The sequence below is a fragment of the Rhineura floridana genome, chromosome 2, assembly GCF_030035675.1.
Source record: "Rhineura floridana isolate rRhiFlo1 chromosome 2, rRhiFlo1.hap2, whole genome shotgun sequence".
Classification (NCBI taxonomy): Eukaryota; Metazoa; Chordata; class Lepidosauria; order Squamata; family Rhineuridae; genus Rhineura; species Rhineura floridana.
This window is the reverse complement of record NC_084481.1, coordinates 14,658,611-14,682,907: the sequence shown is the minus strand read 5'-3', so window position 1 is coordinate 14,682,907 and position 24,297 is coordinate 14,658,611. Positions and strand designations below refer to the sequence as shown.

At 44.9% G+C, this 24,297-nt stretch overlaps 1 protein-coding gene across 8 annotated transcripts in view; it reads right to left on the bottom strand.

The window, feature by feature from the left end:
- The window catches only part of ZDBF2 (zinc finger DBF-type containing 2), a 54,174-nt gene that overhangs the window by 11,680 nt on the left and 18,197 nt on the right, over positions 1–24,297 (bottom strand). For all 8 annotated transcript variants that reach the window (XM_061607886.1, XM_061607889.1, XM_061607891.1 and 5 more), the window contains 2 exons: positions 21,941–22,040; positions 20,560–20,687 (listed from right to left, as the gene is read on the bottom strand). In XM_061607886.1, the coding sequence (XP_061463870.1) occupies positions 20,560–20,687; positions 21,941–22,040 (228 nt within the window). The remainder of the gene's footprint in view (positions 1–20,559; positions 20,688–21,940; positions 22,041–24,297) is intronic.

The window sequence follows — 24,297 nt, the reverse complement described above, 5'->3', positions numbered from 1 at the left end:
CCTTTTAAGTGTTTTAATTTGGCTACCAACTTTTTGCTGTGCAAAGAAATGGTGCTAACAACAAATACATGGATAGCTCTGGGAATTACACCTACCTTTGAGAGCATTCCTTTGAAGGAAAAGAGAGAAAGGAGAGAGCATACAAAGGTTTGCGCCCTCTACTGAAAACTCCCCCCCAAAGGGGCAGAAGAACCAAACAAAAATTACTCACTTCTTTACTCCCATAGTGGCAAACAAGGAAGCTGGTGATGAGCTTTTGCATACTCTAAACTCTCCCCTTGACTGGTCCCTGGATCTCAAGGGAAATATTCAAAACCTTAATGAAGAGTACACTTCTTTAAATCTTGCAAAAGTTAGCACTTGCTGAGAATCCAGCATCTGCAGGGTTAACGTAACCACCTGGTAAAGATACTCAGATAAACAAGCTGATGCTGAAACAACTCTCGGAGCTGGCTATTAGTGATATTAAAGCAAAAAAGAAAGACTTCTGAGCAACATGAGGAATTAAATGGGAATGGTTTACCAACTGAAGGATGGCTTCACAGTAGGGCCCCGCTTTACAGCACTTCGCTTTACAGCATTCCGCTAATACAGTGGTTGTGAATTGTAGAAAGGCCCCGCTTTACAGCGTTTGTTCCGCTTTTATGGCGGTTTTTTGCCACCTTGCGCCATTTTAGTCAATGTAAGTCAATGGGATCCGCTTTATAGCAGTTTTCACTTTACAGCGGGGGTCTGGAACGTAACCCGCGTATGAGTGGGGCCCTACTGTATATGCTGAGAAGGGACATTGAACATGTCAAATCCTTTCTGGCAGAATGCAATCATCTTCTAACTATACTGGTGGAAATACATAAAAAGGATGAATCAGGTTCAACTGGAGAGAGCCCTCCATCAAAGCCAAACAATGATAGTGCTTTAATAAACAAAGCCTCCAAACTAAAAAGTAGGGTGCGGAAGAGTGGGAGCAAGAAGAAGGGGATCAATAACAAAAGAGCAAAAACCTCAAAAATGCAAAAACCACAAGTTACAAGAAAATGGACTTTAAGAAACTCTTTAAACAACTAGAAAAAAGTCCTAGCCAGAAAGGAGAGCAGGAAATCAGGACAAAATCTAAGGATAAGGCAAATAGTTATAACACCAAATCCCATCCTGAAATTTTATCTAGCCTTTCCCTCCAACCCACCTTACTTACACCAGCTCAGGACCTAGATTCTGTTTCACAAGATCCATGGACAGAAATGCTCATGAAAGGAAAACAAATCAGAAGAAAACTGCAATGGCAAATGATACCAAATGGAAACCAGTATTGAACCATCAAAAGCTGGTTTTAGCCAACTACCCTAAACCCAAAGGGATACTAACACAAGAGGAACGCAAATTGCATCTACTGAAAATTCTGGAGGAAACTCTTCCAGGTTTGTTTACCATAGCTTACATCAGCCATGTGTATTATACTATAACAGTATTAGTGCATGCACGCTTGTCTCTTTTGCCACGTGGAGATCAGATAGAGCAGTTTTTGATTACAGAGATGCCTTTTTAAAGAGCAACATCTTAATTTCAAGATTCTTCGAGAATGAACCATTGGTTCTCACCTGAAAGGTGATTTTACTGGATGCCAGTCCATCATGTGGGTAGTAGTCTGTCGTCTGGTCCAAGGACAGGAAATGCGCTGACGTTTGCAGTCTGAGGGGGCGTCGCTGGCCAACCCCAGTTCATTTTCGGATGCCATTCCCCAAGGCATAATACTGGAATAGCTTATGTGCAGTTCTGGCACGAATCCAGAGAGGTTAATAATACTGTGGCCAGCGACAGCCTAACATAGCTAACAGAGAAAAAGGGCTATGGTGACAACAAAGACAAAAAGTGTTCAATATATTTACAAGGAAAAATGATCGGCCAGGGAGGTCGATTTTCTCTCTCTCTCTCCTTCTATGAGAGCTTTCGAATGCACTGGCAGCAGCTTGACTCTAAGCTAGAAATAGTGGTCGAGCCCCGATGTACCAAACCAGGTGGGCCGTGATGGACTGGCATCCAGTAAAATCACCTTTCAGGTGAGAACCAACGGTTCATTTTCCCTGGATGCCAGTCCATCACGTGGGACACACCAAAGCCGTCCCAGCTGGGTGGGTCGGGTGAGCCCACTAATCTGTAGACATCACTTGCTGCAGGACCCATCTCCCGAAGGAGGCCTTGGCCGAGGCGTAACGGTCTATCTTATAGTGTCTAATGAAGGTAGAAGACGACCAATTTGCCGCTCTGCAGATTTCTCTCAGAGAAGCATTAGTGGAGAAGGCTGCCGAGGTGGAGGCTGCCCTCGTTGAGCGGGCCATAATGCCCTGTGGTGTTGCCAAGTTGCTGGTCTCGTAAGTCAGCCTGATGCAAGTTCTTAGCCATCTTGCTAAGGTTGGAGTGGAGGTCTTTTTGCCCAGAGACCTGGGGTGGAGCGATATGAACATTGCCTCCGTGGACCTCAGCTTTCCTGTTCTGTCTATGTACACCCTAAGTGCCCTAGTGACATCTAGGCAATGCAGCTCCCTTTCCCTTGGGTGTACTGGTCTGGGACAAAAGGACGGTAGGATCAATTTCTGCTCCCTGTGGAAGGTGGAACTGATCTTAGGGATGAAGGATGGGTCCGTTCTCACGACAACAGACTCCTCGTGAAAGGTGCAGAGCTGGCATGCAACCAACAGGGCGCCCAGCTCCGAGACGCGCCTGGCTGACATGATGGCGATGAGGAATAGGAGCTTATGGGTCAAGAGCTGAAGAGGAATGGTCTCTAGTGGCTCAAAAGGCGATCTCTGCAGTGCAAATAGAACCTTCTGCAAACCCCAAGAGGGGAAGCGGTGGATGGTCGGAGGCTGTGAAGCTGCCGCTCCTTTGAGGAAACGCCAGAGCAACGGATTGCTGCCAACTGGCTGACCGGAAGTGGGTGAAAGGAAGGCAGATATGGCTGATGTCTGCCTCCTTAACGTGGTGGCCTTCAGGCCAAGTCGGAGCCCCCTATGCAAGAATTCAAGTATCTGTGGGGTGCTGGCCCTAGACGAGCGAATTTTCCTGGAGTGACACCTGCCAGCAAATGCCCTCCATGTAGCCTGGTAGATTCTAGTCGTGGATGGTCGCCATGCCAACAAAAGGACATCGGTGACTCCTGACGTAAGGCCAGAGCGTCTCAAGGTTCTCCGCTCAAGAGCCACGCTGTCAGGCTCAGCCAATCCGGGTCCGGGTGATGAAGTGGCCCCTGGCACAGCAGATCCTGCCTCTGTGGTAGTTTCCACAGATCTGCGACTGAGAGATTGAGGAGCTCCGAGAACTATGGTCCCCGTGGCCACCAGGGAGCAATCAGTCCTAGGTGGGCCCTCTCCTCCCTCACCTTCTACAGGGTGTGGCCCAGGGGAGGAGCCAGAGGGAATGCATAGAGAAGGCCCTCGGCCAAGGTTGTGAGAGGGCATCTACGACCTCCGCTCCCGAGGACCGGTGCCACACGAAGAAGCGAGGCAGCTGGTGGTTGAGATTTGTGGCGAAGAGGTCTATCTCTAGCCGGCAGTACCTCAGCTGAATTCTGGCGAACACCTGTGTAAAGACCATTCCCATGGCAGAACCCTCTGGCGGCTGAGCCAGTCTGCCAGGGTGTTGTGCTTCCCGCTGAGGTGCTCTGCTGACAGGGAAGTGAGGTTTTGCTCTGCCCACTACATGAGAAGAGAGGTCTCCACCTGTAGGCTCCTTGATCGGGCTCCCCCTTGTCTGACGATGTGAGCCTTCGTCATTGAATTGTCAGTGTAAACCATGACATTGTCAAGACAAAACAGCTAGCAGAAGTGAAGGAGGGCGAGACGGGCTGCTTGGAGTTCTAGCCAGTTGATGCTGTGATTCGTCTCCTCCTCTGACCAGGTGCCCTGTGTGTATGCTGTGTTGCAGTGCGCTCCCCAACCCAGCAGGTTGGCGTCCGTTGTAATTATGGTCCTGGGGAGTTCCCTGAAGGGGGTACCCCTTTGCAGGTTGTCCTGTCTCATCCACCATTATAAGGGCCTTCGGAGCTCCCTGGACAGAGGAATCTGTTTGTGCTGGCATCTTGAAATGCTTGCCTGATGGGGGAGCAGGGCCCACTGCAGGTGACGTGTATGGTGGCGCGCCCACGGAACTATCTGAATGGTTGATACAAAGGGCCCTGGCCAGGCTCATGATGTCCACCGATCTGCTTCGTCGGAGAGAGGAAGCCGTCTCCCTGATTGCTTGTACCCTTTGAGGGGAGAGACCGACGAGGCCGTGATCTGTGTCTATCAGGGCTCCCAGATGCTGCAGCTGTCAAGAGGGGGCTAGGTGCCTCTTCTCGTGGTTGACTAGGAAGCCCCATCTGTTGAGAAGAGTTAAAGTAAGGTGGACATGGTCCCGGGCACACTGTAAAGTGCTCGCCCTCAAGAGCAGATCGTCGAGGTACGGATAGATGTGTACTCCCTGAAGCCGGAGATGGGCCACTGCGGCCGTCATGATCTTTGTGAACACCCTCGGGGCTGACGAGAGGCTGAAAGGCAGGGCTCTGTACTGAAAGTGATGGTGCCCGAGCGAGAACCTCAGAAACCTCCTGTGCCCAGGAAGAATCGGTATGTGGAGATATGCCTCCTTCAAGTCTATGGACGCCAGGTAATCGCCCTCCTGCAGGGTTTCCCTGATGGAGGCTAGGGATTCCACCTTGAATCTGCGGTACTTCACCAACCTGTTTAGGTGCTTGAGGTCTGGGATTGCCCTCCATGACAGGTCCCATTTGGGCACGAGAAACAAGACAGAGTAGATGCCTGAGCCATGCTGAGACTGCTCGATCTCCACCAGGTGTTGTACAGCCGCTGACAGATTGAGCTTTCTTGGTTGATCCCTTGGAAGCCTGGAGGAAATGTATCTGGGATGTGGTGGGTGGGAGAATTCTAATGAATAACCTCTGGTGACTGTGTTGAGGACACAGGCGTCTGCCCTGATGGCATCCCATGTGGGGGCGAAGTGTAGCAGACGGCCCCCGATGTGTAAGGCATCATTGAAGACGGGCCCGACTGCCACACTTGGGGGCGGCAGCTGTGTAGTCTGAGTGGCCTCTCCCTGAGCTGGATGCTGCTTGGTGTTGTAGTGGGGTCTGGCCCATGAGTAGCGGGAGGAGGGTTTGTAGTCTCTACCTCCTGGGGATTGTCTAGAGGCTCGAAAGGACTGGAAAGAGTTGTAGGGGGCGTATTTTCTCTGGAAATGCCAGTCATCGTGCCCTGCTGTCACCATGTACGGTTTTCTCTTTTCCTTGAGCGTCTCGTCGCCGAACAGCTTGCCTCCAGCGAAAGGCCTAGTAGTGAAATTGGTCCTGGCTGTGTTGTCAGCCTCCCAATGCTTGAACCAGACAGTGCACAGTGCCACAATGTCGGCGGCCATGGTTCTGGCTGCAAATTGAGAGGAGTCCATTGTGGCATCTGCGATGAAGGACGCTGCCCTATGAAGCTTTAACAGCGCCTTCCTAGTGCGCTCTGGGTCCTGCTCAGGGTTGTCCAGTAGCTCATCCAGCCAAACCAGGAAGGCCCTGGTGAAGGCTGATGCAGTGTTAGAGGCTCTGAAGCAAATGGCAATGGCCTCGTGAGGACACCTCAAGGCATAATCAAGCCATCGCTCCACAGGGTCCTTTAACTGTGTTTCCCCTTTTAGGGAGGATGGACCTTGAGTGAGCCCCAGGACTGGGCTGTCCACTGATGGGACCTGAAGAAAACCCATGAAGTTAGATTCGATGATGAATAACCTGTCAGCCAGTGCCCTCCTCTTGCGGGACTGTAAAGGACCATTCCACTCAGCCAGGACGCCCTTGCGGATCGGTGCTGGAATGGGCGCTACCAGACAGGGTGGTTGCCATTCTAGATCCACCCCCGTAGAATCAGCCTTATTGACCGCCTGATTCTCCATGCCTAAGGACGGCTTGAAGAATGCGAGAACAAGCTGTTTGCTGAGAGAGACCACTAGATTTACCATCCGAGGGCACTACAGTGGATATACTGCCTGGCCCCTGCCCTGAGGGGCCTTGGTCCTTGAGGTTATAAGCTGTCCCGGGCACAAGGTCCTGAGCCTGCTCTCCCTGCCCCATGTATCTAGCCCTGTTGGAGGGCTGACTGGCAGGTCCCTTACAGAGGGGCTGGACTTGCCCTAGGTTGAACTGAGTGTACGAGAGACGAGCCGGGCTGTTCAGCCGTCTCCTGTTCTTAGAGGTCATGAGAAGAGGCTATGGGAAGGTTGCCTGGCCCTTGTCCTCTGTGGTGAGTCTCTGTTTTGTCCGCTGTCTCGGTAAAGAAGGCATCAAAGGGAAGGGGAAAAGAAGGCCGGTGGATCCGGAGGTTGTGGTCTATAGAAGTATGTTCTGCCTGGTACCGCAAACTAGCGTGGCATGGGACGCTTCACAACCTGGGTGATGGCGGAAACATGCTCTGCCCAGTACCGCAATTGGTATGGGGTGGTAGCATAACATCTGAATGCCGGCCAAAGTTTGCTCTTCCCAGTACTGCGATTGGTAAGGAGTGGTTGTATAGCATCTGAAAACCGGCCAAGGCTTGCTCTGCCCAGTACCGCGATTGGTATGGGGTGGTAGCATAACGCCTGAATGTTGGCCACGGCCTGCTCTGCCCAGTACCACGATTGGTATGGGGTGGTAGCATAACGTCTGATTGCTGGCTAAGGCTTGCTCTGCCCAGTACCGCGATTGGTATGGGGTGGGAGATTGACATGCGAGTGCCAGTCGAGGTTTTGCTCTGCCCAGTACCACCATTGGTATGGGGTGGAAGCATAGGATCCAAGGTATGCCTAGCATGCCATGTTTTATCTTAAATTCATTTATTTATACCCTTTAATATAATATCCTTTTATTAATATTTTTATTTATTTTTATTTTTACCAGGAGGAGGCACTGTAGGAACTAAGCGACTTAAAATTCTATTTTATTTCCCTTTCCTTTTTTTTTCTTTCCCCCAACCAGGAGGGGGAGCTGGAGGAAACTGAAACAACCACGTGGAGAGTGGTTGTGGCTGTCCCGCCAGCCAGCTGATCACCGGAGGCTCAAGCGGCGGCAGCAATTGGGGAGAAAAAACGCCACAAGAGAAGGGAGACCGAGCAGGCAGCGTTGGGCACATTGGCCTGGATAGAAATGGCAGGAGCCGGCTGCGTCAGACCCTGCCGGCCCGCAGAAAACAAGCTGACAATGGCTGCAGCCGCAAAAAGCACAAGCCCCGCTGCATTGTACTAGCAGGGCTGCGATGGACCCGCTGAACAGCTGGTCGCCGGGGGTCCGTGCTGGATACAAGTGGCGGGAGCCGCAAGGGCAGAACAAACAGGCTGCGTTGGGACCAGCTGTGTTGGATGCCGTCAGCCAGCAGCAGCTGTGGCCGCAGTAGCAAAAAGCCCCGCCGCGTGCTGCCGCTGCTCTGCCCTGATACGGTCGCAGAGAACAAGTAAGGGGGGGCCTCCGAGGAGCTAAATTCAGGTGCCCCCCTTGCGCAGCCCCAACAAAGGCTGAGACGTGCTTGCCTCAGCAGGGCCAGACAAAAAATGGTGCCCATTTGCACCAAAAAATACCCTTTAAAAACTTAAGTTACTACAAAATGGGTAAAAAAGGGGGCAAGACAACAAAAAGGGGGGGAAGCAAGTTTTGGCCCCGTCGCCATGGCCAAAAAAGGACAAAAGGAAAATCAGGGAATTTTATTTAAAAAATCACGTGGAGAGTAGTTCTGATGTGTCTGCCTTGGACCAGGACAGGAAATGAACTGGGGTCTGCAGGCCAGCGACGCCCCCTCAGACTGCAAACATCAGCGCATTTCCTGTCCTTGGACCACACGACAGACTACTACCCACGTGATGGACTGGCATCCAGGGAAAATATGGCTCCCCCTTTGGCTTTACCTGCACGCAGCTGGCCAAGATCAGAATGCTCCTTAGATGAGTTGACTAAGCACTCAAAAAATCTAATTGATACTGTTCCAGAACCCCACACTAGTCATAAAGACCTAGGTATGTATGAATACGGGAGACCTGCAAGTCTCTTGCTACAAGAACAAAGACAATCCCCTTGTAAGAACAAATAATTTTTGACAACAAAGAAAAAATGTTATTAGATTCCTTCTGCATCTTACCTCCACAACCACAAAATGAAATTGTAAAAAGACCTGAGTGCCTTAAGACCCATTTAGTAAACATCCAGACTGAGCAAAAAGGATCTGCAAACACTGAGAGAAATAATGTTGAACTAGTGACTCCTGTTTCTATGCAGCTCGACATCAAGCCAAAGAGTGTGGAGGGCACAGATCATCCAACCAGTCCGAAATGGATATACAATTGATATGCCGGACTGTATTTGATCTAGAGACTTTTGCTCATGCTCATTTGGCAAACAGTCCAAAGAGAGGAAAGAATACAGGCAACTCTTCTCTGTGGCGCAGAATTATCTCCCAACTAATCAGGTTATTGCAGAAATTAATCCATAAATAACTAATAATGAACCAAAACCCTCTAACCTTTCTTCATAAGGGAGTCGCTCCATCCCCCGCAACCAGAATGATCAAGGGGATGGAGCGACTCCTTTATGAGGAAAGGTTGCAGCATTTGGGGCTTTTTAGTTTAGAGAAAAGGCAGGTCAGAGGAGACATGATAGAAGTGTATAAAATTATGCATGGCATTGAGAAAGTGGATAGAGAAAAGTTCTTCTCTCATAATACTAGAACTTGTGGACATTCAAAGAAGCTGAATGTTGGAAGATTCAGGACAGACAAAAGGAAGTACAGTAGGGCCCCGCTTTACGGCGTTCTGTTTTCCGGCGTTCCGCTGATGCGGCAGCTTTCAATTAGGGAAGATTCCCCATTTGAAAGCTGATTTTGTGCTTTTGCGGCATTTTGATGCAGCGCGACCCATTATAGTCAATGGATTCTGCTTTATGGTGATTTCTGCTTTATGGCGGGGGCCTGGTCCCTAACCCGCCATATAAGCAGGGCCGTACTGTACTTTTACTCAGCGCATAGTTAAACTATGGAATTTGCTCCCACAAGATGCAGTAATGGCCACCAGCTTGGATGGCTTTAAAAGAAGATTAGACAAATTCATGGAGGACAGGGCTATCAATGGCTACTAGCCATGATGGCTGTGCTCTGCCACCCTAGTCAGAGGCAGCATGCTTCTGAAAACCAGTTGCCGGAAGCCTCAGGAAGGGAGAGTGTTCTTGCACTCGGGTCCTGCTTGCGGGCTTCCCCCAGGCACGTGGTTGGCCACTGTGAGAACAGGATGCTGGACTAGATGGGCCACTGGCCTGATCCAGCAGTCTCTTCTTATGTTCTTATGTTCTTAAGAGGGATCTAGCTTATAACACACCTATTGAAATTTTTGTGCCTTCTAAGTCCAATTACTGGCTGAATATGAGATATCTAGAAGAAGAGGAAATTGGATCTTTGGAGAGGATGTCTGCTCCTGTAGATCTCCCAACAATTATCTCAAGACCGGTTATCTCAAATGTTAGCAGGATAAGTCGAACAATGGAGGCAATTACATATTTAGAGGAAAAGTCAGACGATTCAAGGAAGTGCACAAAAAAAATTTATAAGCAAATAGGATACAGTAGGGCCCCGCTCATATGGCAGGTTCTGTTCCGGACCGCTGCCCGGAACTCATTGACTAACATTGTCTAAAATGATGCCTGATGCCTGAAAAATGCAGTAAAAGTGGAACAAGCTCCATAGGAGCGGGGCCTTTCTGCAATTGACAACAGCTGTATCGGTGGAACACTACAAAGAGGAGTGCCGCAAAGCAAGGCCCTACTGTATATGAATACTCCTTCAGCTAATCTGGTTCAACTGGGTCTATCGCACAATGAATATGCAGTCCAGTCGTCCCTCTGCATGAAGGAGCTGACTACCCCTCTGAACTCTACTCAAGGAAGGATACCCGCTAATTCAGGATGAAAAAAATGCACCCAACCAAATAGTCAGCTAACACTTCTTTCGTGGAATATTGCAGGCTGGTCGAATATAGCTCCAGATTCCCATTTTGGGGATTTTATTAACAAATATTATTATGGTACAAGAGACTTGGGCTAGTGAGGCTTTTGATTTTGAACAACAATTTTTTGTACACTCCCTTGAAGTAGTTTTGGGCTCCACAGAAGGACAACCCAAAAGAGGTCTGGGCGTGTTGATTTCCACCACCATCCTCATATCCATTATCAGACCAGACCTACTGCTCCATCTTGCTACATCCTTGGTCATCAAGTTTTGAACAATTTGTTTGTTAATAATTAATGTTTATTTGCCTCCACAGAGACAAAAAGAACTGATCAAAGAGACTTGGGTCAAATTAGAAAAATATATAAGCAACATTGTAGATTTGTATCCTAATGCTCATGTGATTGTAGATGAAGATTTCAATGCCAGAACAGGACAGAACAATGCTGCCTTGTATTCTCACTTCCATGAATGCTTGCCTGAATTGGAGAAGGTTCAGATATTACCAGCCAGACAGTCTAAAGACAAGGATTGCAATTTTTCAGGTGTTTGTCTATCCCAAATGGTCTTCAGACTTGGCTTAGTAATCTTGAATGGAAGTGTTGAGGGTGATAGGAATGGCAAATTTACATATGTATCTGGTTTGGGGGCCTCTACAATTGACTATGTTATGGCCTCATATAACTTGTTAAACTAGGTGTCTAGCTATACAGTGGGTAAACAAATCGAGAGTGACCATCTACCCTTGATGCTATTCCTAAAACTTAGCAATCAGATTACCTACACAAACTATGCACCAATGCTAAACTCAGAGGGTGAAATAAGAGCTTTGAGTATCAAATGGTCACCCAAGCTACGGAAAGCTCTTAGTGAACTACTAAATTTAGAAGAAAGTCTCAGCTGCTGCTATGCTATGCTATCAGCGATCTCTCCTGGATCAGTTTTAGATTCATACCAGGTACTATGTCCATAAAAAAAATCTGGAAAATAAAATTGTGAGCAGACATCTGCACTCTAAGTCTAATGGTTTGACTATGAGTGTATTGCCATGAAAAAATCCTGAGAAATATAGATCATATAGGGAACTGAATCTGCCAATTCTCCCTTCAGAATGGTTTATGTTAAAGCTCTAATGAAAGAAAAAAAGAAGCAGGCCCAAAGAGAGATATGACAAACCCTAATTAAGGCCTCTAGGGCAAATGACTCAGTAACTTTCTGGAGAGTGGTTTCAAGGGGCTGGCCTAACTTAATCATTAGTATGGATTATCATATATCTGTTAATATCTGGGAATCATATTTTAGTAACACATATGCGCAAAAACAAATCTGTCAACATTCAAGAAGGGCTAATATATTCTGGAGTGGCCTCCTGTCTCTATTTCTGAAATAATTAGTTTTATTACCAAACTTAAATCAGGTAAAGCCCCTGGGGCTGATAAAATCTCTGCTGAAATGTTGAAATCAAATATAGACTGGTGGGCTCCAGTGTTAGCAACATTATTTACTTGTATTGACCATTCAGCATGCATTCCAGAGGACTGAGGGCTGGCTATAATCATTCCAATATATATAAAAAGGAAAAGATTGAACCCTGCCAACTATAGACCAATTAGTTTGCTGAGTATCATCAGCAAGCTATATGCCAGTCATCTTCATGACAGGTTACTAAATTGGATGGAGCAGGAAAACATATTTAAAGATAAACAGGCTGGCTTTAGGGCAGGGTGTTCTGCAGTCGACCAGGGTATCACGCTTCAACTTTGGCTGAAAAATATTCATCATCCCCTGGAGGAACCCTTTATGCAACCTTTATAGATTTTAAATCGGCTTTCGACCTGATCCCAAGGGATAGATGGGAAGAAATTGAGGCTTCCACTATAGATAGGCGACTACTAACACTTATGAAAATACTCGTTTGCAGGTAAAATGTGAACAAGTTGGCCACTTGTCTGGTCCCATTCCAACCTTCAACGGAGTTAAACAAGGATGTATCTTGGCCCCTAACCTGTTTAACTTCTATATTATTTCCTTGGTCAAAAAAGTAACACATTCCAATCCTCATCCTCCTAAATTGGCATCTAGATCCGTGTCAATTCTGCTTTACACAGATGACGTGGTCCTTCTGTCCTTGACGTGCATAGGGCTGAGGTGTCTTTTAAGAGCCTAGACTCCTATTGCAAGAGCAAACTGTTGTCTATCAATTATACTAAGACCAAGGTACTGATTTTCACCAAGAAGAGAATTAAGCACAGATGGCAGATAAATGAACGCTCAATTGAGCAAGTTACATCCTATAGGTAGTTGGGAGTAACCTTTCATTCATCAGGCTCCTGGAATGCTCAAATAAATGCTATTACAAATGCGCGGAGGAGTGCAAAGGCACTCCTCTCCATTTTTACCAGAGGGGGTTAACATGTACCCTCAGCTATTCAGGTACTTGCAGTTAAAATCACAGCCCAGCTGTTATATGGCTCACAGTTACATGCTTATAGCAAATTTGCTCCATTTGAAGTAATTCAAACTAAATTCCTGAGAGCTATCCTGGGAGTCGCGTGCTGTGTACCTACTGTAATCCTCTGTTTAGAGGCAGGGAAAATTTCTATAGAGGTTCGTGAGTGGATTCTCAAGATGAATTATTGGCTGAAACTGATGTTTTGTCCAGTGGGTATAGCCCCACTAACACTAATTGACATCTTCCAATCAAAGTGGAGGAATGAGCTAACACCGAAATTACAAAAGCTGGGTTTTTCACCCAATGCTATATTGGCTTTAGGATATACTAAAGCCAAAACAGTTATAAAGCAGTGAATTTGGGATATTGACCTTCAAGAACTTTTAGGGTTGGCCACACTTTACCCAGACTTTAGGAGTAGTATGGCAGCATTTGCACCTTCAAATTATTCAATAAAACTGACTATCCCTAAATATAGGAAAGCTTTTGCGTTAGCAAAGTTCAACGTTTTACCTTCTTACTTTCCTGGAAGGCAGATATAGGAGAGTACCTATTGAGAGGGTCTGTGCCCTTGTGGTTCAGGAGAGGTGGAAACAACTGCCCATGTGTCACTCTATTGCTCTTTTTTCATGATATTAGAGCTATTTTTATTACTCCGATACTAACAAAAACTCCCAGCTGATCCAACTTATCTGGAGTACTTGTTGTCTGACCGGAACCCCCAGGTCACAGTGAAAGTGGCCAGCATCCTTGCAGTTTCTATTGAGTGTCAGAGAGTAAGGATTAAATAATATTTTTGTAATTTTAATCTCTAATATGTTTATGTTTTACAAGGAAATCTTTTATTGTGGTCTGCTTGCTTTTTTTATGTACAAGAGTACATATTTTACTTTTTTCTATTTTGCACTTGTACAATTCTGTATGGACTGGTCTTTGACAGTAATAAAATCAACCAACCAATCAATCAACCTACCTCCTGGTGACGTTCAGACTTATGGTTCAGAACAATAGTGCTGGGTGATTTCAATGTCCATGCGGAGGCTGCCTCTAGTGTTCCAGCTCAGGACTTCATGGCCTCCATGACGACCATGAGGTTGTCTCAAGTTGTCACTGGCCCAACACATAGGGCAGGGCACACCCTCGACTTGGTTTTTGCTCCAGATGGAGGAAGGGGTGGTCTGGAGATGAGGGGGTGGATGTCACCCCATTGTCATTGTCAGATCACTTCCTGGTGAAGTTTAGACTTATGGCTCCGATCCTTCCCTGCAGGGGTGGTGGACAGATTAAGAAGGTCCACCCCCGGAGCCTAATGGAATCCACAGGATGCCCTGGGGGAGTTCCCAGTAGATACAGCAGGTGACCCTGTTGAACCCCTTCTCACGCTGTGGAACAGCGAGGCGTGTCGGGCTCTTGACATGGTTGCCCCCGAGCACCCTCTCTGGCATTGTGGAGCCCGGTTTGCACCTTGGTACACCAGTGAGCTAAGGGCAATGAAAAAGGCTGGATGACAGCTAGAGCACAACTGGTGAAAGATGTGAGGCTGATCGGGCACGAGTAAAACATCATAACCGTGCCTACTGTGTGGTGACGATGGCAGCGAAGAAGACCCACTTCTCTGTCTCCATGGCATCCTCAAGTAGCCATCCAGTGGAGCTTTTCCGTATTGTCCGGAGTCTGTTGACATCAACTCCAGGAAATGGAGTTTTAGACCCTTCAGAGGCCCACTGTGAATTGTTTGCAAGGCACTTTCAGGATAAAGTTGCTCGCCTCCATAGCAGTCTTGATGCCCCATCCACATCTACAATGAGGAGTCAAGTGCAACATCTGCTGCAACTTCTTGGGAACGGTTTCAGTTGATGCGGCCTGATGATGTAAACAAGGTGCTTGCGATTATGAGGCCAGCAACATGTCCTCTCGACCCTTGCCTTTCTTGGATTATTAAAGCTTGCCAAGGGGTTTGACCAAGTGGATCCAGGATGTGATCAATGCATTGTTGTGGGAGGGAGAGGTTCCAGCCACACTGAAAGAGGCAATGATCTGACCACTCCTTAAAAAGCCCACCCTGCACCCATTGGTTTGAGACAACTACCAACTGGTCGCGAATACCCCCTTTTTAGGGAAGGTGACTGAGAGGGTTGTGGCACAACAATTGCAAGTACTCTTGGATGAAACAGATTATCTTGACCCATTCCAATCTGGGTTCAGGCCTGGTTAAGCTTGGTTGCCCTGATGGATGACCTTTAGCAGGAGAAGGGCAGGGGGAGTGTGACCCTGTTATTCTTACTTGATCTCTCAGTGGCTTTTGATACCATTGACCATGGCATCCTTCTGGGCCAACTTGGTGAGATGGGTATTGGAGGCACTGTTTTACAGTGGTTCCGATCCTATCTCCAGGGTCGTTTTCAGAGAATAGCATTGGGTGATTGTCTTTCAGCCCCCTGGCAGTTGTGCTGTGGGGTGCCGCAGGGTACCATCTTGTCCCCCATGCTGTTTAACATCTATATGAAACCCTTGGGAGCAGTCATCAGGACATTTGGGGTGAGGTGTCAGCAGTACACTGATGATACCCAGCTCTATTTGTAACATCTGAATCAGAAGAGGTTGTGCAAGCCCTGGACTGCTGCCTGGACTCGGTGGTGGGCTGGATGAGGGCCAATAAACTGAGCCTGAATCCTAGCAAGATGGAGGTGCTATGGGTTGGTGGTTCCTGAGTTCAGATAATCTGTCAGTTGCCTGCTTTGGATGGGGTCGTACTCCCTCTGAAAGAGCAGGTCCATAGTCTAGGGGTGCTCTTTGATTCATCTTTGTCACTAGAGGCCCAGGTGATCTCAGTGCCTAGGAGTGCCATTTACCAGCTTTGGCTGGTAAGACAGCTGCAGCTGTTTCTGGACCAGGATAGCCTGACCACTGTTGTCCATGCACTGGTAACCTCCAGGCTGGATTACCATAATGCAGTCTATGCGGGGCTACCCTTGAGATTGGTCCAGAAGCTGCAGCTCGTGCAAAATGCGGCAACAAGACTGCTCAATGGGGCAGGATATTGCCAACATGTCATGCCGCTGCTGAGAGAATTGCACTGGCTACCTATTAGCTATCTGACTAAGTTCAAGGTTCTAGTTTTGGTGTACAAAGCCCTATACAGCTTGGGACCAGGATACCTGAAAGACCGTCTAATCCCTTATATACCCAGTGTGGGCCTCCTGTAGATTCCATCTTATCAGAAGGTCCATTCCACACAACATAGGAAGCAGACTTTAGTGCAGTGGCACCTACCCTTTGGAATTCCCTCCCCTTAAATATTAGACAGGTGCCATCTCTGTTATCTTTTTGGTGCCTACTGAAGACTTTCCTCTTTCAACAAGCCTTTTAAGTTGAGACCTTATCCCAGTCTGCATCTGTGTTGGAATTGCTTTTTAAGATGTTTTTAAACCCTTTCTTTTCTTTTCTTTTTAAAAAGATGTTTTTAAAGCTTTTTTAAAAAATGTTTTAAAATATATTTTGTTTTTAAATATTTTAAAGTCTGTTTTTATGATGTTTTGAAGTGTTTTTAGTGCTTTTCTTTGCCACCCTGGGCTCCTACTGGGAGGAAGGGCGGGATATAAATCAGGTCATAAATAAATAAATAAATAAAATATACATGTTTTATCATGGGGTGGCTTTGCTCCCTGCTCGCTCTGCCAACCCCCCGCATTATAACCCCTTAAACCTTTCCCTTTCTATCTCATGCAACAAGGAAGCCCTTCTGAACTTAATTTTTGAAGCAACTTCTCATTCCTATTCTGCAGTTCCATTTATACTGACAACATTCAGACATCACACAAAACTACAAAAACCAGCAGGAAAACCTCAGGCTTGTGCATCCTCCCCATAACTCCTCCAGTCATTTAAGTAAAGCTCTGTTTTAAGTTGGCTTGTTTCAAACGCATCATTGTTGTTGTTATGTGCCTCCAAATCGACTACGACTTATGGCGACCCTATGAATCAGCGACCTCCAAGAGAATCTGTCATGAACCACCCTGTTCAGATCTTGTAAGTTCAGGTCTGTGGCTTCCTTTATGGAATCAATCCATCTCTTGTTTGGCCTTCCTCTTTTTCTACTCTCTTCTGTTTTCCCCAGCATTATGGTCTTTTCTAGTGAATCATGTCTTCTCATGATGTGTCCAAAGTATGATAACTTCAGTTTCATCATTTCAGCTTCTAGTGACAGTTCTGGTTTAATTTGTTCTAACACCCAATTATGTCTTTTTCGCAGTCCATGGTATGCGCAAAGCTCTCCTCCAGCACCACATTTCAAATGAGTTGATTTTTCTCTTATCCGCCTTTTTCACTGTCCAACTTTCACATCCATACATAGAGATTGGGAATACCATGGTCTGAATTATTCTGACTTTGGTGTTCAGTGATACATCTTTGCATTTGAGGACCTTCTCTAGTTCTCTCATAGCGGGAATGATTATCTGTTATCTTTTCAGTGCCAGGTCAAGACTTTCCTCTTCTCCCAGGCATTTTAGCATGTGTTTTAAATTATTTTTATATTGTTTTAAATTTTAAAATTGTGTTTTAAATTGTTTTTAAAATATGTGTTTTAAATTGTATATTTGTTTTAATGTTTTTAATTGCTGTAAACAGCCCAGAGAGCTTCGGCTATGGGGCAGTATACAAGTGCAATAAATAAATAAATAAATAGCTGTCATCCCCAGTCTTAACCTTCTTCTGATTTCTTGACGATGGTCTCCATTTTGGTTAATGACTGTGCCAAGGTACTGATAATCCTTGAAAAGTTCAATGTCCTTGTTGTCAACTTTAAAGTTACATAAATCTTCTGCTATCATTACTTTAGTCTTTTTGACGTTCAGCTGTAGTCCTGCTTTGGTGCTTTCCTCTTTAACTTTCATCAGCATTCGTTTCAAATCATTACTGGTTTCTGCTAACAGTATGGTATCATCTGCATATCTTAAATTATTGATATTACTCCCTCCAATTTTCACACCTCCTTCATCTTGGACCAATCCTGCTTTCTGTATGGTATGTTCTGCAAATAGATTAAAAAAATAGGGTGATAAAATTCATGCTGTCTCACACCCTTTTCTATTGGGAACCAATCGGTTTCTCCATATTTTGTCCTTACAGTAGCCTCTTGTCCAGAGTATAGGTTGCGCATCAGGACGATCAGATGCTGTGGCACCCCCATTTCTTTTAAAGCATTCCATAGTTTTTCATGATCTCCACAGTCAAAAGTGTTGCTCTAATCTATAAAGCACAGGGTGATTTTCTTCTGAAATTCCTTGCTCCATTCCATTATTTGGGGCTTTTTAGTTTAGAGAAAAGGCGGGTCAGAGGAGACATGATAGAAGTGTATAAAATTATGCATGGCATTGAGAAAGTGGATAGAGAAAAGTTCTTCTCCCTCTCTCATAATACTAGAACTCGTGGACATTCAAAGAAGCTGAATGTTGGAAGATTCAGGACAGACAAAAGGAAGTACTTCTTTACTCAGCGCATAGTTAAACTATGGAATTTGCTCCCACAAGATGCAGTAATGGCCACCAGCTTGGACGGCTTTAAAAGAAGATTAGACAAATTCATGGAGGACAGGGCTATCAATGGCTACTAGCCATGATGGCTGTTCTGTGCCACCCTAGTCAGAGGCAGCATGCTTCTGAAAACCAGTTGCCGGAAGCCTCAGGAGGGGAGAGTGTTCTTGCACTCGGGTCCTGCTTGCGGGCTTCCCCCAGGCACCTGGTTGGCCACTGTGAGAACAGGATGCTGGACTAGATGGGCCACTGGCCTGATCCAGCAGGCTCTTCTTATGTTCTTATGTTCTTATGTATGTTTGAGATATGATCTCTGGTGCCTCTTTCTAAATCCAGCTTGGACGTCTGGCATTTCTTGCTCCATATATGGTAAGAGCCTTTGTTGTAGAATCTTGAGCATTACTTTACTTGCATGGGATATTAAGGCAATAGTTTGGTAATTACTGCATTCTCTGGGATCCCCTTTCTTTAGAAGTGGGATATATATTGAACGCTTCCAGTCTGTGGGCCATTGTTTAGTTTTCCATATTTCTTGACAAATTCTTGTCAAAATTTGGACAGATTCAGACTCAGTAGCTTGTAGCAACTCTATTGGTATGCCATCTATTCCTGGTGATTTGTTTCTTCCAAGTATTTTAAGAGCAGCTTTCACCTCACATTCCAAAATTTCTGGTTCTTCATCATATGGTTCCTCTGTGAATGAATCTGTCATCCTGGCATCTCTTTTATAGAGTTCTTCAGTGTATTGCTTCCATCTTCCTTTTATTTCATCTCGGTCAGTCAGTGTGTTCCCCTGTTGATTATTCAACATCCCTACTCATGGCCTAAATTTCCCTTTCAGTTCTAAAAATGTGTTTTGTGATCAAATAAGTTGTTACATATTATTTAAATATGTATTAAAATACAAATTTTGTATGGATTTTTTAAATCACAGATTAGGCTTAGGGCGGTATATAAATGAAATTAAATAAATAAATAAATAAATAATGCAGAAATGGGACAGAATGGACTTATGAATAAATACATGCAAAACTGGCACAGATGGATCTGTCCATCTCTACTTCAGAAGAGTGATTTTCCTCAAGGATTCAGGAAGTTAAATTATGTGTGCTCTGATCCTGTTAATTCTCAGCCCCTCCAGCTGATGCTATGTGCATTTTTAAACATTACAAATTAGAGGCAAATACACATTTAAAATCATATTAAAGTGTAGGTTGGCCCTCATTTTCCAGTAAATCAAGCCTGATTCTTATAAGTCTTACTTTTTCTTCCACAAGGAAGTTCTCTTCAACTATTTCTCATACAAAACAACTATGGGATGGAAACAAAGTTTTCACTGTTCCATGAAGAGATGCTCCTTGTGTTTATGGAGCAGAAAGTCTGGATGCAACTTCATCATCAAACCGCACCGAAAACTATTTGAATTGTACTAAAGCTTGGTTGAAAGACAGTGTGGTGTAGTGGTTAAGGTGCTGGACTACGACCTGGGAGACCAGGGAGACCAGCCATGAAGCTCACTGGATGACCTTGGGCCAGTCACTGCCTCTCAGCCTCCAAGGGAGGCAATGGTAAACCACCTCTGAATACCGCTTACCATGAAAACCCTATTCATAGGGTCGCCTTAAGTCGGGATCGACTTGAAGGCAGTCTAATTCTAAAGCTTGATTCCAGAGTTCTTATGACCTGCAGGAAGCAGGACAGGCATTTTTCATCTATCCTTTCTTTCTGATCCAGCCTCCTTCAAACCTGCTCCAGAGGGTTGGGGAACGCCCCAACCCCACAAATACAGTGGGAGAGGGCTGCAGGGGAAGTCAGTGAAAATCATTTCCTCACCTTCCTCAAAAGGGAGCCTCTGCTAGATTGCAGTCCCTTCTGAGACCAGAAAGAGACCTTTCCTTTGGAGATGGACATCTCTGGATACAACCCTATGTAAATAGCAAACTCATAATGCCTCTCAAAACTAGATAAAAATCTGTTCCTTAATCTCAGGAACCATCATGCAAAATTTAGTTACAATATCTTAAGAGGTGCCCAAATGCACAAACAACTTTCCAAAGTAAAAAGTAGAAGTTAAAAAGTCACTCAACAGCATTAATTCAGGAGGTGTCTATATAAACTCTCAGATACACCACCTATTAGTCAATCAGACTAGGAGCCCCTAAACGTTTCTCTTCCTCAAACTCCAGTGGCACATCTGCATCTCCTCCACACATGCACCTTGCCTTGGAGTTCCAACCCTTGTTTCCAGTATATGTGCAATGAATTGTTTGATATTATATCATGTTTACAGTGAGCTATGATGTTAGCAGCTTTAATACATTACTTATCATCCAATTTGTGGCATGGCATGACTGCAAAACCATACAATCTTGCTGGCTGTATTTTACCAAGTAACTTACATTAAATTAAACACAAAAGCTCTATAATTAGTGCAGATATATGATATAACCCATTAGGCCAAAAGCATATGTTTCTTTTGAAGCCAGTGTCTCCAGGTAAAGTTTCCTCTCCAGATGGCCACACACACACTACATTACATAATATGATAAAAGAGTCAGATAAGCCACAAAACTGAATATTTTACCTGTTATCATGGTATCTATAGGGATGATGCTGCAAAACATCTTGCAGGAAACGCTCCATCAGACTAGTTGTGCCCCTACGATTCCTACAGTAGGTGGCAAAGTGCCTATGCTGGGAACTGTACACATGCTGAACAGAGAGAGAAAAAGAAGCTTCATATTAATCACCTATCAAAACTTAACAACTGTTTCCATTAGATGCACAAGATCAAGGGTAATCCCCAGTTAGTTCTAATTACGAAATATGAACAAACAAACAAAAGAACTAAAAAGATGCCACTGGTACACATGGATGATAAACATGTCATAGATATATTCTTTTCTTCTTTACCTCCTCCATCCAAACACAAGAACCAAAGACACCTGGATGGGAGAGGCAGTTGCAGCAGGGTTATTGGGAGGGGAGGGGGGGCTGACAAAAGAAAGAAACAGTATATGACCGGGGAAAACAATTGTTTGTGAATAGTAGTGGGGTTTAGAAGTGGCCACAGTTAAGCAGGAAGGAAAGGTCACAGAAACAGAGTCTGTTGAATGGGTTCTGGAGAAGAAGAAGCAGGAGGTTCTGCATCTTTGTCCCTTTGATCACCTGAATTCTTTTTCCAAAGATTTAGGGAGCTTTGCCACATCCCAAATGTATTGCAGTTTCCAAGGTACAGCACAACAATCCTGGAATGGTGACTTTCTTCATAGGCTATCATACTTCTGCCCATCCAGGGCACAGGGCCTTCTTGCCAAAAAGTCCTACTAGCCACATGTGCATTTTCTTCTCCCAATCATCCTGGGTAGGCAAAAGGGTGGCATGCCGTACAGCTGTATGCAATTTCTCTCAACAGCTTAAGCCAGCCTTTCCCAACTAGTGGGCCACCAGATGTTGTTGGACTACAACTCCCATCAGCCTCAGCCAGCATTGCCAATGGTCAGGAAAGATGGGAAATGTGGTCCAACAACATCTGGTGGCCCACTAGTTGGGAAAGGCTGGTTTAAGCCCAGCGCAAGGACTGTGATGGCAGCAGTGAAAAACAGGTGATAGGGCTTAGGAGGATTTGTCTGACTGAGGTGCAATTCTCTACTGTACCTAATGCACATATCTGAATTCTATTTATTTTTGCAAATGCACTTTTCTCAAGTCACAGTAAATCTGATAGTGAGCCACAGTTTGACCTCCTTGTTACCAATGTATTACCTCAACCAAGTTTTAGTACAAGACATTTTTAAACTGAAAATTAAAAATGAAACTGTATGCATGAAAAAAATCTTCCCATTCCTTATTTTCAGACTTTCAAACCTATTATAGTAAACTAACAACAGATCAAACTCTTTAACAATTGTTGAAAAACTAAGGTTCCCATAATGGAACCTGGAGTTAAAGCCATACTTTCATACCTGTTCAAGATTACTGTAGTGTACATGGCAACAGTTGCAATAGCCTTGTCTGTTCTGTGTAACAGGTAGTCCAGGCCCAGCCAGCTCTGGTCCTTGTATGCTTAAATTGAAAAATAGAAATGTCCATATAATCAGCTGTTTTCAGAGGGAGAGAGAAATTAGACTCCTAACATCTAGTGCTCAAGTATTAAGAGGGCTGCTATCAAAACAACATTCATGCTACTTTTTCCATACTTAAGCAAAATTACCCACACTCAAGCAAAATTCACTTCATAAGACAGCATAGCATTCCCTCCACATATATTTGTCTTTCCCAACAAATATTCATTCCTTCCTCACATGAGTGAAAAAGTGGTGGTTCTGAATAATTACACTTTTTAATTGGTTAATTTGAACAATCACACAAAAATCTTATTTTGATCAGGGGGAAGGGATAAAACACTTCAGATTTTTGACTGACTGGTCTGAAGAAAGTACACATTTTTCTAATTATTATGGGCTATCACATTTCAAGGTACTTTACAGCTATATATTATTCATATACATTTCATTCCAGAGAACCAAACAAAGAACTGGCATCATAACCTCTTAATATTAATTCACAACAATCAGTTATCAATGTTGGTCAACACCATAGGCCATTAAGATGCTTCTAACTAAGAAGATTCTTAATGAAAACAGATTGACTTAATCCATCAATATTTCCTAAGACAAGATTACCAAGAAAGTAGATTTGATTTAGAACTCTAACAAATACAGACCAGTGAAATTTCAGGGGGGGGGGTCTTCCAAAGCATTGCAAAGAGGCAACCTCATTGGGGGAAAAGGCTTCAAGAATGATTCACCTTTGACTGCATACAATCATCCCTTTTTTGCTGACTGTAAAGGCAGTCATGGATTAAGCATGCAAGCAAAAATAATTCTATTAACAATAGAATCCATTCTTCTCCCTATTTCCACCACCAAATTCTAAACAACTCATATGAGGCTGACTGAATTAACTTTCCCCACACTCCAAAAATGTTCACCATTTCAAAATAGAAGCAGAACTTGCAAAAGAATGTTGCAGGGTGGAGTGCTCCAGTTCAGTATTCCAGTAAAGCAGCCAGACATACCCTTCTCCATGATACTCCATTTCATTTCCCTTTCTGATCAGTTTTCTGTTTTGTTTTGTTTCCTTTCTCCCACAGATAGCTGATACTGCATGGCTACTAAGGACTCACACCTCATAGGGCTCTTTTGGGAAGGTTCTACCCCCCTACACACACACACACAAACTTTGGAGATTTTTCTCTAAAACATTTTTGTACTTGGGCAAACCTCAGGGTACCAGCGAGCCTGATGATATCTCCCTGCTTGTGTGTTTAGAGCTACCATTTTGGCCATATAAGCATGAGCACTCATAACTGAACAGCAGAAGTAGAAAGAAATATTATGAATAGAAGAAATCCCCCAATTCCCCATATGAATAGGTTTAAAAAGCAATCTAAAAATGAGAACCTCTCTAACTGGTTTTACCCACAATTGCTCTGCATTCTAGGATTCCACTAAATGGAATTTGCTTCCCTTCAGTTCTTCCTCACAACTTCATTCTCCACATCTAGGTTTCATCCAGGGGCAGGAAAAGATGACTGGCTGAGGACTCTATTACCCTAGGCTGATCTCAGAAAATTGAAAAGAAAATGGGCTCAGAGATGTAATTGTTGCTTCGGGCCCAATTCAAGGTGCTCACGTTAACGTTTAAAGCTGTAAACAGCTTAGGTTCCAAATATCTCAGAGACTGCCCCCTTCCCTACAGACCCTCTCGGGTGTTAAGATCAACAGACTGATCCGTCTTGGTAGTTCAGCTGCTCTCACAAACCTGGGGGCGGGGGTGGCCTGGGAAAGGGCAATCTCTGTGGTAGTCCCTAAGCAAGCCTTTCCCAACCAGTGTGCCTCCAGATGTTGTTGGACCACAACTCCCATGTTCCTGACCATTGGCAATGCTGGCTGAGGCTGATGGGAGTTGTGGTGCAACAACATCTGGAGGCACACTGGTTGGGAAAGGCTGCCCTAAGCTGTGGAACTTCTTCCCCATCTGGCACCATCACGATAATACAGTTTTTGGCAAATAATGAAGATGCCCCTCTTTACCCTGACCCTTTGCTACCTGATATATATATATATATATATATTAGGACCCGCCCTACTTTTGTGATTGTAATTCCATTTTAAACTGTTTTAGATGTTGCACTGTAAATTGTTGTAACCTACCCTGGGACCTTAAGGTGAACGGCAGGTAAAAAATTAAATTAATAATAATGATTCATTTTACATGAGGAAAATGTGCCAAGGTAGTTTAGTAGTCTATCATCACT